The 19,080-nt window shown below is 44.1% G+C and overlaps 1 protein-coding gene across 2 annotated transcripts in view; it reads left to right on the forward strand.

Annotated features, from left to right (window-relative positions):
* The window catches only part of hipk2 (homeodomain interacting protein kinase 2), a 66,708-nt gene that overhangs the window by 34,793 nt on the left and 12,835 nt on the right, over window positions 1-19,080 (forward strand). For both annotated transcript variants that reach the window (XM_026176599.1, XM_026176600.1), the window contains exons 3-7: window positions 11,698-11,821; window positions 12,410-12,529; window positions 13,805-13,891; window positions 17,093-17,277; window positions 17,402-17,564. In XM_026176599.1, coding sequence (XP_026032384.1) covers window positions 11,698-11,821; window positions 12,410-12,529; window positions 13,805-13,891; window positions 17,093-17,277; window positions 17,402-17,564 — 679 coding nt within the window. The remainder of the gene's footprint in view (window positions 1-11,697; window positions 11,822-12,409; window positions 12,530-13,804; window positions 13,892-17,092; window positions 17,278-17,401; window positions 17,565-19,080) is intronic.

Genomic DNA, 19,080 nt, shown 5'->3' on the forward strand with positions numbered 1-19,080 from the left:
AGGTGGTTTGAAACTTTATTGTTTGACTTGTAAATGTGGATTTTCCCCTAGTATGTATCAGTATAAGTCGCTTTCTTTGATGAAAAGATAATATGTGCAAATTATGTTTAAGGGTAATTTGCTTGTTTACTTAGTCACCGGCTCAGCTTCTTTATAATATAAACTTCCTTGCGTAAATCATGTCTGTGTTTGGCAGTCGCAGAGATTATTATGAAAGAAATAATCAACTAATGTTATTATCTAGTCGTATATTGTCATTTATCAAGAAAATTGTTACTTCTAATAGTTCCAGCTGCTCTATTTTTTCGGATTTGCTACCTTGATAATGAAACTGATTGCTCAAGTTATCATTAGTAATTGTCATGTGTGTTAATACCAACTGTAAAGCCACAACACTGATTCCTCGGATTACTCATTTCTGTCGTTTTCCTTCTTGACACATAAACATATCTTAGATATTCATGCTCTGCTCAGGCGGGGGCGTAGCGCTGAGATAGCGCAGTCCGAGTTTCATCCAGATTACTGAAGCTGGAATGAAATCTGTCTGCTGTCGTTTTGAGTGAGGCCATGGGCAGCAGAAATAATGTCATTTTGTCCCTAATAATTGAATCTTCAAGTATAGCTACATGAAAAGGATAACGCTGTATTGATTTTTGCCGTGCAGCGATTGTTTTCCTTCGATAGACAATGTATGGCATATTAAACGCTGAGCATGCCTTCATTGTTTGTCATAGTCCTATAGGGGTGGGAGAAATTAACACTCTCTTTATGGCAAAGGGAAGGAAAAACAATCCAGGAGTATTGTCATTGAAAGGTGATTAACTGTGACTATACTTACAAATGACTGCAGGGCGCTGCTGCTTGGCCAAATTAATTACCTGTCATTGTGACTGATTGTTTTTGAAGACGGCTCTTCGTATTGTTGCCGGCTGTATCGAAAGAGTCGGCACTGCATTTTCACCAGACTGTAAGAACACAAATACAAACACCGGTGATCAAAGGCAAAATTACAGTAAATGGTGTGTTCCTATTTACTTTGACTTTTTTTTTGTTGGTGGGAAAAGAAAATCTATTTGTTGTGTCTTAGAGGAGCGTTGCTTAGATTGAATGAACATCAGAGACTTTTTTTGGACTATCGTTTTAATGCGGTGCGCAGCGACGTGCAGCGTGCCACAAAATTTGATGACAGTGTGCCAAAGCTTCAGAGAGAGAAAGCATCTTCACTTACACGACTTCCGAGGCTGATCTTTGCACAAGAAACTGCATCTCTCATTGTCAAGTATGCAAAAGCACTAAAATATCCGTCTCCTTCCATTTGTCCTAGTGAGGAGGCTGATTTGTGACGAGGCTACAAGGGAGCAGCCTATTTGTCCAAATTCCTCCATAAAGCCTTAATAATCCTGCTGTTGTTTCTCTATGTGATGACATTTCTAATTCTTGTCAGGGAAGAATGCAGCGTGACAAACTGTGTTAAGAGTGTGTGAAGACACAGCAGGCAGGCAGGACGCTGGGGCACATAGAGGGACATGAGTCGTGCAATCACAGGAGGGATGGCTCGCGATCGACAAAGGCTTCACCTTTCCCATCGGATGCTCTAGAGGACAACCATGCGTGTTTAGGGATGTGTGAATATTCCTGCATGATTATGTGATTGCTGTCATGCATGTGTGATGTTAATTGTTGCAGAAAGGCTCAGGGGGGTCAGTCTTTGTATTGGATTAAGGCCTGACCACATCTGGGTGACAATCTGGATCAGCCGCTGTCAGTCTGTTCCATCCACTCTCTAATTAACCATAAGCCCGCTGCACTCTCGGGACCCTACTGAAACACACATGCACCACAGAGTAGCACTCTCCACAGAAAGATGGCGAGGGATGCAGTGGAGCAGACAGATCGAAGGAGTGCTGTAAGCCAGGGGAAGATTATCCAGGAGGACTCTCCTTGTGTTAAATTTTAGAGAGAGATGGGGAGCTGCTCTCTTCTATAGAACGTGCGTGAGGTTTAGTTACTGCTCTGTGCAGCCCTGTAGCTCGTGGTGAGGCAGTGCAGCCTTGGGCACCGAGAATTCATGTCACACACAGCAAAATTTGATTAGGCAGGAGATGGTATTACTGCCTGACCTGGTAGGAGGAAGGAAGAGGGTAGTCAAACAAGGGACGGCGATAGAGAGAGGGAGGGGTGAAGGATTGAAAAGAGGTCTGGGCGGAGGTAGAGAAAGGGAGCTCATGTACTGTAGCGTACATGCCCCGCACAAGCCCGGGTGGGGGTAAGGCAGAGGGGGATTTTTCAGTCTGCCTTGCAAATTTCTCCCCATGCTCTCTTTCACTTGCCCCAGAAATAAGAACCCAGTCAAGCAGAGCAACGTGTATGATTGAAACTGCGTACGTGCGTGTGTGTTCGCCTCTGTGTTTGTGTGTGGCAGGTAGACATATGTCATTACGACGGGTGCACGGCACCCCTGTGGCTCCTAGCTATATGTTCCCAGGAACCACATTTCAAATGGATTTTGGGCGTCTGTTGTTTTATCACATATCCAGTATGCACGGCTCCACTAGCCAGCCACATTGACTCTGCCCTCTCTTTCTCGCTCCCTATCTCTTAATCTCTGTCTTAGTTACCCTAAATCAACAGAATGGGACATATTGATGCAAAGCCTTACAGTTTCTTGCTCTAAACCGTATTGGACGGGAGCAACTGATGGAGAAACAAATGGCAATAACGCAGACAAGAGAAAACAGACAAAACCGCAAGTGAAAGAGGGAGACAGTCAGTCAAGCAAGCAGATGAGACTGTGTTTGCCTTGGCCGGCGGTTTACATAACTGTCTTGCTGTGTGTTTCAACTGAAAGGCTCCAGCGCAATATTATTATATGATATACGGTATATTTTCCGTTTTCGCCTGGGCTCTGGGCTGTCCTGTTGTGGCTTGCACTCTGCTGGATGAATTCTCGGACTTTTCTTCTGATTGCATGCCAGCGTCAGATGGAGCTGAGAAAGAGGTTTAATTCTAGCTGCCTGAATCTCCTGTACACTCCAATTTGCTGAAGTGATCAAGCTTGGGTTTAAGCATCTCGCAGCCATGAGCAGACACAATCTCATCTGCCTGACTCACCCCATGCACCCGTCTGCACAGTGTGTCTCGCTGCCCGTTATGCTGCTTTCCTGTCTGTTGTTGTGAATGTTTCACCCACGGTGACAAATGTGCCAGCTGTTTAAACTTGTTGACTGAGCGACTGCGGTTCGGTCTGTCTGCTTTTCTGCTCTCTGTTCGGTTTTGTCCGCTCATAGTAAGCTCACGCTTTTCCTCTGGGTTTGATAATGGTGACTAACAGAGTATGAGGACGCTCTAGCATCTTTCTGAAGGGTCAGCGGTGGCATTTTAATACTTTCCAAGAATCGTGTCTCACTCATTTTTAGGTTATTGTTCAGAGAATCAAACTAAATTTATATTTACATGGAAACTTGAGCTCGTGCCTCCAGGTTGGGTCAGTGTCAGGCCAGTGGCTACTAGACTGGCCTAATAATGTCGGACTGTCATTGCGCTACTCTAATAGGCACAGAGAGACTTGAGGCTCCCTTTTGGCATCCCCTGAATCTTCTCTCCAGGCTGTCTGTACAGACAGCACCACTGTATGACAGATACCCATCATTTACTGATGGCAAATTTTTCCCGGCACTCCTTCCTTTGACGAGACAGGCAGAGGGACAGAATATGTGTGCATATGTAGGTGTGTGGGTGGGTGCTGATCGAGAGGGCATCCATCTTCCATTGTTGTGCCCACCCCGCCCGATCCATCTTTCATTCCTTCATCTCTTTTCTGTCATTTATCCCCCTCCCCCTGTCTCCATCCTTGCTGAAGGAGGTCTGTCCCTTTGACCCCTGTATCAGGCAGTGAGGGGCGGAGTATAGAGGGTACTGCCGAGAGCCCCTGAGAGCACAATCATTGCAGGTGAATATGAGATGCATTACTGATAGGAGCAGCTGTGTGCTGGAGAATAATAATAACCACAGGAAAGAGGTAATTACCAACTGAGAACGATGAAGCAGCGCATAGATGTTGAACTGAACAACAGAGCTGCGCTGTAGTTGCAGTCATTGTGTTTTGTTTTTGCACATGTTGGGCTTTCTAATAAAAAGCGAGACAAGAAGGAGCAAGGGCAGGTGAGAAATGGGACTGTACCGCCTTTCCTAATAGGAGGAGTCGCCATAGCAGCAAATGTATTACGAGGACACTAAAATATGTTTGCTGTTCTGTTATTTAACACTAGATCTGATATGTTATCTAATACTGCTGTGAATACAATGATTTGATAACAAGCCTGTATGTAATGACAAAGGTTCATGCAACGTGACAGAATGCGGCATATCCTGTGTGCTAATATTGACTGTGCCATGCTGCGACAATGTGCCATGTGTGCCACAGTGACAGGGGTGGCTCTCTGCCCACTGAATATTTCACTATATAAAATGCCTCAAACAGGAGGGAGGAGCTGTATGTGAAACGGTGAGACTTGGTAAAGGATAAATGTATAATGTGTAAATGCTATGCTAACTCTTTGTTAGAGTTTCGAGGCTGCTGAGCTGAACCGTGCTCCAGATTGTGTTGAATCAGCACACGCCCAGCTATCACGCATAGTTTATATTGGCCCGCTTTGATGCATTTGGAGCTCTGTAATCACAATTTCTGTAGAAGCTGAGTTGTTGTTAATATGTTTCTGAACATTTGCCTTTTTCTTTCTGCATTATCGTCACAGTGCCATGCTTTTGAGCGACTGCTTCTTTTGATGTCGATCCCTCGCTTTGCATGAAACATCCTCTCTCTGACTTTCCTTCCATACGCGTTTGTTTGCCTTGTTGCAGTGCATTGCTGGACTCACAGGAAATGCTAATATTTTAACACCTAAAACAGTGACAGCCTTGTCAGCGCTTTTGCTGTGCCTTTTTCTGGGAGTAGGGGAAAGAAAAAAGAGCGAGAAAGAGCCCTGTTTTCAAGACCTTGAACACCAGGAATGTCGCCCCTGCTTAGAGAGCAAGACAACATCTCTCAAGGACTCTGTAAAAAAAGTTTGCCTTGTCCAGATATCCCCCTCCCGTTTCTGCCTCTCAACCACCTGGAACGCGCAAGCTCTAAATTTAAATGCGATCTGCAGTCCCTGCCTGCATAAAAGCAAATTTACACAATCTTTGCATCTCACGATTGGCTTGTGCACTGTACAGCAATTCCTAATGTAATGGGAGCAGGCGGTTTGTGAGGTGTAGTGTACTGTATATGTGTGTGTGTGTGTGTGTGTGTGTGTGTGAGTTGGAGCCACAGGTGCACGGCAGGGGGTGTAACTCCGCACATTGATTTCACAGCCAGCGACCACCATGCAATATATCTGGGAAAGTGTTTCTCTATGGTGCACCTTCAAAGAGGCTGTGGAGGAACCTTTGAGGGCATGAATATGTAGATGAATACCCAGGGGAAGGAAGGGAGTCATTCACAGCACCAACCCGAGCCTTTTACATTAAGCAAGGGCAAAGCGTGGGATGAGGGGAAAGGAAGAGAGGGGAGGAAAGGGGAAGAATTGAAGGGGATAAAGTGGAGAAAAGTCAATGGCAGGCTTTTTTCTCATGAAGTGCTTTTTCCTGTTTGCACTGGGCAGCTATCTCCGTCCCCTACCATCACTTTTTCATAACTGTGCTTTCAACCAGCATACGATTATACTGGCTATGTTTGCTACTGTACTTTTTTACTTTGATGATGCCTTCTGCTCTTTACCTATTACCGCCGGGCTATTCAAGAGAATGTGGTTACATAAGAGCCGATGACGAAGTCTTTGAGATGTAAAGGAAAAGATCAAACCCATTACCAAAGACTGGCTGACTTGTGTGTTTGTGTGTGTCTGTGTGTGTTCTACATTTGTGCCTATGTAAATGCTGTCTGGTTCCGGGGATCCATCAGTCTCCCTTGTGGAGCCAAGCTAAGGGAAGGTCAGCCTGATGGATACATCCTGACATCCACACACCCTGTGATGTCAACTGTGTGCGTGTATCTGTGTGAGCGCATCCATGTGTGTGTGTGTGTGTGTGTGTGTGCGTGTGTGTGGGCTGGCAGGCCAGCCAAGCGCAGGCACTGTTCAGCAGAGCAGAGGGCGGACAGGCGAGTGGGGAGGGGAGCACTTCCCTGGCCTCGGCGCCCTAGTTTGAGGGTTTTAATGCAGTGTCTGTGTCTATGCGTGTTTGTTTCGGGGCTGAGGGGGGCAGGGTGCTACTGGCAGTGGCGTGGTAGGGATGGTAAGTAAGGGGGGTGTGAGGTGAGGTGTAGGGATTGGGTGGGTTGGCACAGGACTGGGTGAAAGGGCTGAGGTGAAGGAGGTGGGCTGGGGTGGCAGAAGAAAGGCGCCATTCATGAGTCGTGCCATCTCTGGCTCCTAACGGGGCTGAGGCTCATCAATGACCAGGCCAGCTGGGAGGATGTCAGTATGCACACACTCTCTCTCTCTCTCCCACCCTCCTTCTTTCTTTTGTCAAGGCCCAGTGCTGTCAGAGACTCTAGCCAGAACACTGAGGCCTCTCATGCACTTGGGTCCCCATTCAAATCCACCGAGAGCCTCTAGCTAACCGGTGTTTTGTACACGTCTACACTGTATTTGACATGTATGGCCTGGTGCACTCTGGTGGAAGAAGCTCACCGGCATCCCCAAAGAGGCACTGCATGTTGTAGCCTGACCAGCTGGAGATGAGCTGGGTGAGGTGGAGCTTAAGGTCGAAAAAACTGCTAACGCCAACTGAGTGTAGCAGGCTTTAGAAGGTGTGTCCAAACCACAACTGAGGTGTTTGGATGCATAAAGAATGTACAGTAGTTTTAGTCACACTACAGATGGCAAAGTGGAATTTCTTTGGCTTCATCATCAGGTTTACATTTTGTTCCAATGATATAACCTGTATAGATGACAGGAGACGGGAGAGTTAATGAGTTTTCATCTGATATTTACGACCAAATACCAGGAAAACTGCAGTTCTTATTAGTCTCAGCTGCTGGTTTTGTGTGTGTTTTGTGCTTATCAGCAAAAGTCAGCATGCTAATGTAGTTGGCCAAGATGACGCACATGATACATTAAACCAAGTAAAAAAACAGCATCTTAGTATACTGTCAGTAACAGCACTTTACTCTGAAATCTGATAACTCGGCTCGCAGTTTATAGTATGTCTGAGTTTTTATCTCACAAGGGAACAATGACACACAAAACAGTAGATCTAAAAAGCATTACAGCTATATATATATATATATATATATATATATATATTTTTTTTTTTTTTTTTTTTTTTTTTTAAGGACTGTAATTAAGTCTTGAAACTTTTCAATATTTTGATAACCAACGATTCAGAAACCAAGACTGCGACCACAAACCACCTGGCTGCTCATGCCCTGTTTTACCTACAGCAGAGATGAAGAAGCCATCCTGTTTAGCATGAAAAACTGAAATGATCCTGTACGCATGAATTGTCATATCTTGTGTACTTAAGAAAGGGGGACAGGAAAGAAGCGAGGCTTGCGAGCTGTGCATATGTGTGTGCTGTTTATCACTGCCAGGGAAAGGCCTGCATCAGCAGCAGCTGTGGGGCGCTTTGCATGCAATGGCAAGACATGCATTGGAAGGGGGAGATTTGCATTTGTGGTTTCATATCATGAGCAACAATGTTACTCCCTCTCACTCTTCCTTCCTCCCCTGCGCTGTCTTTCTTTGTTTCTCTGCGTTTCGCTGATCTGGAGGAGCTTTCTGTGAGAAGCACAGGGGCACTGAGAACAGCATAAGTAGAGCAGTGGAGCAAAGCTGAGAAGGTTCAAGCTGAAATGGATCCAATTCTTTCAGTCAGACACAGAAATAAAATAAAAAAAGCTTCACGTGTATACAAGAAAGCAATCACTTGTTGAAGCTAATATTGCATTAAAATCAGCGACAGACACCCTATTGAGCCAAAATCACTAAAAGTTGTAAAAGAAAACAAAGGGTGAAGCTGAAGGTCCTGTGGTCTGCATCTGTCCAGTAGAGTCGCAGTGATTTAGGGGACCATCAGATGAAAGGCTTTCCTGTGTCTTTCATCTTCACGTGCATTTTGAAGGGTAGAATTTCCTCAAAAGCAGCCTTTATTGTGTGAGTAACCTCCCCTCTTTTTGAAGCTTGTAGTGGCTCATATTTCCGGTCGCTCAGATTTAAATGACTTTTATTTTTTCTTGTGGAAAAATCATATTCATGCAAATCAGGTGCTATATGTTTGGGGGTTTTGTGTAGGAATATGTGAATCCTATTTAGATGACAAATGCACCACAGAACTGCCTGTTTGTTGGTTTCATTATGCTGTGAAAAAAAATGCACAGGTAATATTAATGTCACAGCGCTGCCTGCTTCTATTATCGATATCTGTGCTGACAGCATGATAAGCTAAGAGCTGATGATGCTGGGATGTAAACAGAGTGGAATTCTTGACAAACATCTGTTTTTTGTTCCGTGTTTGTCAAACAGTTTTGCGATGATATAGTTTTAAGGTCATTTGATGTGAAAACTCAAAACTGCCCCATACTTGAAACTTTGCTGTAAAGTAGGAGGCACTTTTGATTTCCTTGCAGAGTTTGTACAAGCTTTTGTTTTTGCTGGGGCCAAAGGGGATGCAGAAAGGTCAGTTCTAACACTTTTTGGGGTATCCTTGCCACCCTCTCCAGCGGTGTATGCTTTTTAGGGCTGCCACGATTTGTCGACTAGTCACGATTACGTCGACTATCAAAATCGTCGACGACTGATTTAATAGTCGAGGTGTCGTTTGAAGCTTTGTAAGATCGCAAAAGACGCAGGAATAATAGCAGGATTTAAGAGTGTAATAACGGACTGAAACAGAAGATGGCAGCACAGCATGTACAAGGATGCCAGCTGCCGTTAAACCCCGAAGAAGAAGAAGCAGCTGTGTCCCAGAATTCATAGCGCGGCCCAGCTTAGTTTCCAACAATGGCGGTAGCTAGTTAGTTTTAATATTACTCTTATTATTCTTTCTGGGTCACAAAATAAACGTTTAACATATTTTCAGGCGAGAATATAGCTGTGTAAACCTCAAATATCTGCTCAGTTTATCAGGACACCACATATTTTCAAAAGCGCTCCGACGTTTTCGGAGACGTCTGTTACCCACTAGCTCGATAGCTAGCCGGGGGCTAGGTCACTAGCGCCGTGAGAACACCGGACTCCCGGCAAATTGTTTTCAAACCCACCGCCGTCTTTCGTGACTCAGGTTAAATATATATGAGTCACTTAGATAAATTAAAAATGTTATTGTTTGGCTTTTTTTTAGTATTTTATTTGTTCCTGAGTAAATCGGTTTGGCTGAGATTAAAGTTATAGTTTTTACACAGCTGAATAAACGTCAAGCAGACAGCTGATTATCAGAAGTGTGAGATGCTGGAGAATATACTCCGGTGTCCTGTTATATTTTAGATAGCAAGGAGTTTATTAAACTTTACCGAAACAATCTGCAAATTTCATTAAAATTGAATAAACTATCATCTTGTCTTTATTTTTAGTTAGCACCTTAAAAGCTTAAAGCTGTAAGCTAATGATAGTTATATAAGAGCAGATGCTGCTGGTGCAATAAGCTGTAGTTTTATGTCCAATGGATGATGATCTGATTAGTCGACTAATCGCATAAATAATCGGTGACTAGTTGACTATCAAAATAATCGTTTGTGGCAGCCCTAATGCTTTTACATATATGTCAGCAGTTGTTAGTCCCCCTCCCCTTGTCTTCAGTGAAACTCCAGTCGTGCTGACCCTGGTCCACGTGTCCATCTCTTCACTTTTAAGTAGTCCTTGCTGTTCCTTCTGATATAACCTCCTAACAGACTCCTTTACGCCTCTCTGGCAGCCTTTTTGACAGATCTCTCAGCTGTGCGCAGTTGTCTTTGTATTGGTGTGTAATGCTGCCCTAAGATACTGTTACTAGAGTGTTGTCTTGGTGTCTGTTCCACTGCTGCCCTTAAGACCCCAATAACCACTGTCTGTGACAGGAGTTCTTCACTGAGCAAAGCGCCGCCTCCCCTTTTGCTTCATTTTTGCCTGTGCCTCTGTGGAACTCTGTCTTCCTCTTGCTCCTATTTGCTGCAGTATCTCATTGTCTGTCCCTGTGGTGCCTTCTGCCTCTATACATTAGCCGTATCTGAGTGTACAATGAATCGCCTGTGCCCTCTTTTCATTTCACCCCTCATCAGCGAGCAATGAATAGGGAGCAGGGGGGCTACAGTTGGAAATTTGCTTTTAAGTATGCGAGGTATGCTCATTCATTCTCTTCCAAACCCCCTGGCTGCCCTCAGACCACTCGCCCATTGGCCCCCTACCGTTCTATGAAGTCCTATAACGTACCCCGTGCTGTTTTCCGCATTCTCTGTTTCCCTGGTTTGTTCACTTCCAGCGGGCCCAAGGCCAGACCCCCTCATTTTACTCTCCGTGACCAAAAATCTCTGAGGGCAGGCTAGTTACCATGGTCACAGCAATCATCAGTATGGATTTGAAACTTTCCAGGATCCGCCTCGAGCTCCTGTGAACTGTGTGTGTGAGCTGTTAATGTGCTGTTAATGAATGAATTTAAATTTTCCTATTTCAGCTTAAATTTGTTATTCGGAGCTAAGTGGTTACATCTTACCAATAGATAACATGTTAGACCAGAGACACTCCCCACCACCCCATCCCCCAACCTGCATGGTGATGACAGCCAGAGAACCTCTTGAAAGTGCTTTGGATTGTTAGCGAGCAGAAACAGTGTGTTCTTGGTTATTTTAAGCCCCATCAGAGACGTGAGCTCACAAGAAGTGTATTAGTCTTTCTGACAGGACATAAAACGTGTTGAATGAAATTTGGGAATTGTTTGGGACTGCAGTGGTGCTCAAATACCTAAAACAATATTTCTTCCTTTTTATCAAATCATAGCATTTATCTCCTTTAGAATTCCTACTTTTTTCTCTGTGTTTTCCTACAAACAGGAAAAGCCTCTTTGGAAATTAATTACTGGCATTTTTAACTGTACTGTAACTTAATTGAATAATTCCTTGGTCTGGTTACTATTTATATTGGTTTTATTGTTCATGTCCGTCCATCCATCTGTTTTTCATCTAATTGCTCATGCTATAGTTGCCTAATTCTCACTTTGGATTGTGAAACTTCAACTAAAATACTACTCTACTGCTCCTCAGTGTCTGAGTAGCAGAGATGGGGTTCAGTGAGTGGCGCTCGTGCACGGTTATCAATCAGTTTTGTGTCTGCAAGGTGCTACTTTGGAGGAGCTTAAACAAGAGATATGAAAAAAGGGACACCCTGCTGACTTTAGAAAAATAAATCTCAAGGCTGTGCTGAGAGATCAATGTTAAGACAACAAAAGAGCCTGCAGACATTGAATTCAACGTCTTGGTGTGGAACTGTAGGTTGCGTGCATAAATCCGGACTTGGTTTCGGTTTTGGAAATCGACCTTCAAGTTGTTACCTCATGTTCCCTCCAACATATGCAATGTTGAGTATTTAATCGTTAACCTGTGTATATTAGAGTCTGCTGCTCTCAGATGAAATGTGAAGAGAAAGATCCTCACAAGCTTCTTCTTTTACACATGATTTTAAAATTTGGTTTAAGCGAAGTCACAACCTAACCTCTGACTGGGCGATATGTTTTCTCTGTCCACAGAGCTCCAGAGATCATCTTGGGTCTGCCTTTCTGTGAGGCCATAGACATGTGGTCCCTGGGCTGTGTGATAGCTGAGCTCTTCCTGGGATGGCCCCTCTACCCCGGAGCCTCAGAGTACGATCAGGTAACGTATGATTTGAACTTATGAACCGCTGATGATTGTGCATTGAGTGCTTATACACCCATAGATTAATATGCTGTTATTTCTGCATGTGCATGAATGAGAATTGTGCGTGTCTGTGCTCTCTCTTCATGAATGTGGACTGAATGTGCTTGGGAAGGTGGGACGCGTCTCCCTGAAATCCCCCTGACAGCGCTTGATGATTCTTGCGCAGCCTCCCTGTTTATCTGAACAGATGCCACAGAGCCACTTGTCCAATTAGTGCAGCCCCTGTGCTCCAAAGCAAGACATTGTCGCGTTCCTCTCTCGCTATCGCTCAGATGAGGCACAGTGGGGACACCTTGAACAAGTTGTGCTCCATCTCCATCTCCAACAAGCTCTTCTGATTTCTCACAAAACCAAAAACTTACCCCGCCTCATTTACAAGTCTCAAATCAGTCTTAGCCTCTTAAGCTGAGGTCATGTTTGGCTGCCATGTATACTTCTATTGGAGTAGTTAAAGTCAGCCTCCATTTTCAAACTGCCGAAAGAACATCTGTCCTTATGTGAAACTGTAAAATGTGCTTTTTTTTGTCCTCCTCTGTTTTGCAGATCAGGTACATCTCACAGACACAAGGTCTGCCTGCAGAGTACCTGTTGAGTGCAGGGACAAAGACCACAAGGTTCTTCAATAGAGATCCGGACTCCACCTACCCTCTCTGGAGACTAAAGGTACATTTGCACACACACGTACAAGCTGTAGTTATTATTCCAGAAACTCTGGTTACACCACGAGCCCTGTAGTTAGCTATAAACACAGTGAGAGGGTAATAAGAGCAAAATAGATCTGCGTGAGAGGATTTGGCAAATAAAAAGCCAGTCTGATGAATGTAGCTTGGAGGGTTTCTGCTCTAAACAGCTCCCATTGTCCTTTAATGTAGGCCAATCAATAAAGAGCTCCACTCTTTACTTTTTTTTACCCTCATTAACTTAATTTAAACTATGTGCCACACACATAGAGTTCTTTACTGTACTGACCTGCAAATGCTGACACATCTTTGCAGGGTTTGTTGATATTTTTACGCTGCCTGTTCTTGTACCTCAGATTAATATTTTTCAGCTGAATGCATTTGTTATTATTTAAAAAAAGGGTCCCGGTGGCTTACAGCAGCGATTCACAACAACTGTTCGCTAGGACTGGCCATTTAATGAACATACATAGTGAGTTAGTGTGCATGTTGCCAGGTCAGACTGCTGCCAGGTAGAAGTTTTTCCAAGTTTCTGCTGCATGTGGGAATGTAAGAAGTCTTCTCGGAAAAGCTGTTATGATCTATGGGCATACAAAGCTTGTTAAAAAAAACAAACAATCATTGTCAGTTTAAAGAAGTGTGTTTTAAGTTCATAACAATAAGAGCTGACAGGAGCATTGTAGGGAAGATACAAACATGGAGTAGAAACTCGCACTCGACATGACATCACAACTTTAGCTCCTCGTGATTTTCTGGTGTCTTTGGCATGTGGAAAAATCAAACGTCAAGGCTTCTTTTTTCTCCGCCATGAGGAGCGACTGCACATCTTTAATTTGACCATGGCGTGTTTTTCCATGTAGCAGCAGCTGCTCTGCTTAGCTGACTGTGATTTTTTTTAAAAATGTGTGTTTAGTGTCGAGGTTTCTAACCTTTTAAACAAAAAGAGCACACGTTGTTTGCTTTCTGCACATTTTCATGAAGTCAGGTGTTTGTATGTACACGTCGGTACACATGCACACCAGTGGAATATACACCGTCTCTGTGTTTGTGTCATATATTGTATACACACTCAGCGCCATCTTATTTCTCGGCTGTTAGATAAGTATTTGTGTGCTACCCCAGGGTTACTCAGAGGGTAAGCCGAGCCCTGCCACACATCAACAACAAGAGACTATAATGAGCCAAATGTAAATAGTGTGTTTCCAGAGGGGAAGTGTGATGGGATTTGAGAAGAACATCTGCTTCTTGTCTCCTGCAGACTCCAGAGGACCATGAGGGTGAAACAGGGATCAAATCCAAGGAGGCTCGCAAGTACATCTTCAATTGTTTGGATGATATGGCGCAGGTATGCTGTCTCAGTATCACAAAGCGCGACATCTTCCTTCCCACAAATCACGCAGTAGATGTACTATTTGCTTTTGCTTTGTCTTTTGCTACAATCGTATCCACCTGTCTCGTGTTTGAGGCTTCTTTGATGGGGGTGCTCAGGTCCCGGGCCAGTTTGATCCATCACATCCTGAGAATTATCTATCAAATATTTGAAATCCCTTAAAATATTTATCTGGCCAAGGTCTGATCTCCAGCTGCAGTGTAGCTCCGCTTCTATATAGAATTTGACTGAGTGAAATGAAAGCAGCTGCTCAATGAACCCCATCCCAAACTCTGCCTCTGCTCTTCATTTTGTGTAACCACTATTTAATAACTTACAGACAGACATTTGAACTGAACATGTGGCGTGGCTGGTTAGCAGGCTCAATGTGTACAGTTTGCTTTCTTATTTAAGCTGCAGTGAGTGTAGCGTTGTGGCTGTGTTTCCACTTTGTGCATCTGCTGTACACGTAAGCATGTAGAGGGCGAGGGACTAAGATAAACCAACTAAGATACATGCACACGTTATTCCTGGACCTCCGACTAGTTTTTCAGCCTGGCTCAGTGGGTCCCACGCCATGTTGTTTCTGCATGAATCTTGTCTTCCCGTGCAGCTCTGCGTGTTACCTGTGGGAATTTGTTTATTTAGGAGATTACATAACCTCGGGAAGTGTTTAAACTAGGTGTGATATGTATAAAGAAAAACACTGCAAATTGAGACAGCTATATATAATGCCTCTCTGTAACTGAGCATGAATTTGTCTCTCCGTGGTGGAAAAGTTCACATGTAGCCATGACATTTTGATAGGACATGCCTGACAGTGGCTGATAGCGAGCGTTGTTGTGTTCACCCTCACTTGGCTAAATACTGGTTCTGCTGGCAGATATGGCAGTGGTGATAAAAATTACAGTGATTTTCCCAGGCCTTTCAAATCTCTCATAGTACTCTGTCGTCATCATGCGCCTTGATTATATCTCTGATAATGACTAGCTGAGAGTTATGAGTATTTTTTCATTTATTTATTTGCTTTTGAATTATGGTCATTCCCAACCAGCAGCCCTTTGGAATCTGCCCATATGGATACGCAACACATGTATCTGCTTAACTGATGGAGACAATTATGGTTGTCCACTAGTGCCCAGGGCCGCTGTCAGGCCTGTCTGGAATAACGTGCTGTCGGCTGGGGCATGATAGTATCGCTTCCTGAGAGTTTACAGTTGCCCCATACACACAAACACACGTGCAACACAGAGTTTAATGAAACCGACCTGCACTGGTATGATATCCCCTGGGTCATCTCTGTCTTCTGCGCTTCAAGCTCTGTGTCCTGTCGTCTACAACATAAACACAGCGATACAGCAGAGCTGCGCGGCTTAATGTGGGAGAAAACTGCCTATTTTGCCACCTCTCACTGTCCTGACCATATAAACAACTCAGCATTGTGGACATCTGCCTCTGCGTGTATAATGGATGATATAGCTGAAGGCCTCGCAAGACAGAGGGGCTGGGTGCCAAAAAGAGATAATGAACCTCCTTTCAGTCGTGGGAAATTTGCGGAGGGTTTAGTCACAAGTATATCTAATTTGAGTAAATCAGACACCAACTTACAACAGATGCAGGACCCCACAAGGGGGCTGATGTAGATGGAAGGAAGGCCAAAAGTACTTGTAAATGGATTCATTTTGATCTGCAGTCCTTCAGTATCTCTACTGGTGCAAGTCAAGCTGCACAGAAGGAAGAGGAACGTGGTCTTCATCTAATCTTTATTATATTTTAATACATATCCTTTCCTCAACCACTCAACCTAGTAGTTAAAGATGAAACTACACATTATGGCTGTGTAGATGGCAGGCCCGCATACAGCAGGATGCCTTGCTCCACATTTCCTGAGGCAGTGGTTGACATCTGCCATCCCTGCCCTCACTCCGGAGTCATGTCAGAGCTTCCACGGCACAGATGTGTTTCCATTAACAACCACTGACGTGCAATGCCGACCACGTTAGATGAAGCCCCGCCTTTTTTTTCATTCTTTTTATAAGTTTTCATTTTCATTGTTACGGAAAGTCAACAAATTATACCGGTATCTTTTCTATCTAATAAATTCACATATCTTAATTCACCGGGTGGTGAAAAAAAAATGCTTCTTCTTATCCAGTTTGATTATTGTGCCACCAAACTATATACATTTCCCCAAAGTCATCTATTCCACGAGCGGAGGACGGCGTGATTATTTCTCACCTCATTCTGCAGATTACTCCTTTATCACAGTCAGTGGAGATGGCAAGCAGAGAGGACTGGTTACAGAACCTGAATAAGCTGCATAGAGAAAAAGAATTGAATCAGATTAGCGGTGTTGACTGGCAGCACATCTGATAGCCCTTAGAGCAGGCCTACAGATAAACGTTGCATCTTTATGAAAAACAGGCCGACTACCACTGCACGGGCAGTCACAGCAAACAGGGCTTGCCTGTCTTTGTCCTCCTTCTTTGCCTAAGATCAGACTTGCTATATATCACGACCTTGCTTTGCTCTCCGTTTATTCCTCACCTTACGTGACAACCCAGAAGTAGAGCTAAACATCAGCACTGGTTCACCGCTTCAAAAAAATCGAATTCTGCTGACCATGTAGCTTTTCATTAAAGCGGGAATCCGCTGCTTTGCCCAGTATTTATCCACAACCTAAGCCGCAATGTTTATTAGAGATGAAGCAACATGATGTTCCGAGGCAGATTCTCAGACTCCCCTCAGACCGTATTTAGGTTAAGTTGTCCCACGTCAGCTTTTTCAGATCTATTCGCAAAACGGTGTCCTGTGTGAAAGGCCTCTTTACTGGTTACCCATCGCCAGTGTTTATTTGGTCCGTGTTTTTTTGTTTGTTTTCACATCTCAGGAATAGATAAAAATCTCAGAGAAGGCGCCAGCCTGGGGATATTTCAAGTCCTGCTATGAATACCAGTACAAATGTTTATAATGCCGCTAAGGTGCAAGGTTATCACTAAACTCCACGACACACAAACTGACACCCAAACGTATGAGGCCTTGTGGGTATTAATAGGTTCCCCTATGGGAATAAGCTGTGGGAGAGATTTTTCTGTCATCTGCAAGCACGTTAGATCCTTGAAAATGGAGAAGTGTTTGAAATGCTAAATGTCTGCTCGGTTTGCTTTGTGCCTCCAGGTAAACATGACGTCAGATCTGGAGGGGAGCGACATGCTGGCAGAGAAGGCCGACAGGAGGGAGTTCATCGACTTGTTAACCAAGATGCTGACCATCGATGCAGACAAGAGGATCACCCCGGTCGAAACACTCAACCACCCTTTTGTCACTATGTCTCATCTCCTTGATTTCCCGCACAGCACACAGTACGAGCCCAACAAGCCCTGTTGTTGTTGTTGTTTATAGAATTATCATTTTGAACATCTGCCACTGTCATCAGACACAGTGCTCATGCCTCGTCTGTCTCCCTCACTCTCTCTGTCCGCGCAGTGTGAAGTCGTGCTTCCAAAATATGGAGATCTGTAAGCGTCGCGTCAACATGTACGACACAGTCAACCAGAGCAAGACACCCTTTATCACCCATGTGGCCCCCAGCACCTCCACCAACCTCACTATGACCTTCAACAACCAGCTGAACACTGTGCACAGCCAGGTAAGAGTGAGCCAAAAGAAAACCACTGTCACTCTCCTACTATGTAGATACAAATCAGTAAATAACCGAAGCTGTAGTTTATTGTATTTGCGTGATAGGTCCCAGTACGGAACCTTCAAAATAAAAGCATAGAACATAGAATGGAGCATGCAGAGTAAGTGCCCCAATCAATAATTAATGCAGAGCCAAAAATATCAAACGGTCACTATCAAACAGGGCTGTTGAGCTGAATATTGACATCTTAGAAACGCAGCTGTTTGCGCCTTTGTTCTATTTTTTTATGTCTGTTCTTCCTGTTTTTCTGTACTTATCCATGTTTGCTGCTTTGGTGCATGCATATCTGTTTGCCTGCATTTTGTCTGTGCCCCAGGTCCTGTGGGATTGTCATAAAGTGCTGATTACACACATGACAAGCCACACTTCCTGCTTGCCTTGCATTCTGGGGCTTTCAGGCCTTAAGAATCCCTTTACCAGGCTTCCTCTCTCTTTCCCCTCTCACTCCTGTCCTCCTCTGTCTCCTCTTCTTTCCTTCCATTTCCCCGGGTTGAGCCTGTGGTGCTTTACCGCTTCGCTCGCGTATGGTCTGTGAATCGAAACTGCTGACTTCTGGCTTCTGCCGGAATCACCAAGCGTCTGGTTGCAAGGTTTTCCAGATTGTGCTTAGTTACAACTCTTGCTCCCCCCCCAACCCTCTCTTTAGTAAACAGAGTTCTTTATCACCAACCATATCGAGCCAGCTCACACTGAGTGGAATGCGACAAAAACCCAATCTTGCTGTGATTTAAATGAATTAACATTCCCTCAGCTTGTCTTTTCTGCGCCTGGCTCTGAGGGCGTATGGACATAGTTAAGTTAGTGATTTATTCAGCTTGATTCAGTTGCAAGACTAGAATGCATCTGGGCTGTATTTTGCTTGTTTATGATGAATGCCACAGTGCCATATTGATTCTGTTCTCTCTCCTGGTGTTCATCAAAGACGCTAAAGAGAGCAAATGAAAACTGAAAGCACCGTCTTTGTATTTCCCTCCATCCCGACATACACCTAATGAAGGGCTAAAATTAGACGTGTCTTGTGGAGCATATACTGCTTACAAGCTGAGCAAATGGTGTCTCTTAAAAGCATTTGTTTGTATCCAGGATGTTCCCAGGCAGTCTTCGTAATCCACATGCCTTATTAATGGTCAAGACATGCTGGAGTTACCTAAGCTTACGTAATTATACAATGACTGTTGGCTGTTAAATATTGCTTCTGTCATGCATAATTGATTTGGAGGGTAGATAGTGAAGCCGTGATATGAAATGTCAAATTTGGTTGCAGCGTATTATATTGGCCTATTATTAGTCTGTATCATTTGCATTTAAACTGGCTTTATGTCTTTATGACTTAAACACTCACAATTTAAGCAAAGAGAGACGTTCATGCTGCCGTGTGGTTCACGCTTATGGCAAACTGGGACATGCAAAGCATCAAAAAATGAAGTGTACTGTCAGAGTGGATTTCCTGTCCAGCCTCGTC

The sequence above is a fragment of the Astatotilapia calliptera genome, chromosome 7 (assembly GCF_900246225.1).
Source record: "Astatotilapia calliptera chromosome 7, fAstCal1.2, whole genome shotgun sequence".
NCBI lineage: Eukaryota > Metazoa > Chordata > Actinopteri > Cichliformes > Cichlidae > Astatotilapia > Astatotilapia calliptera.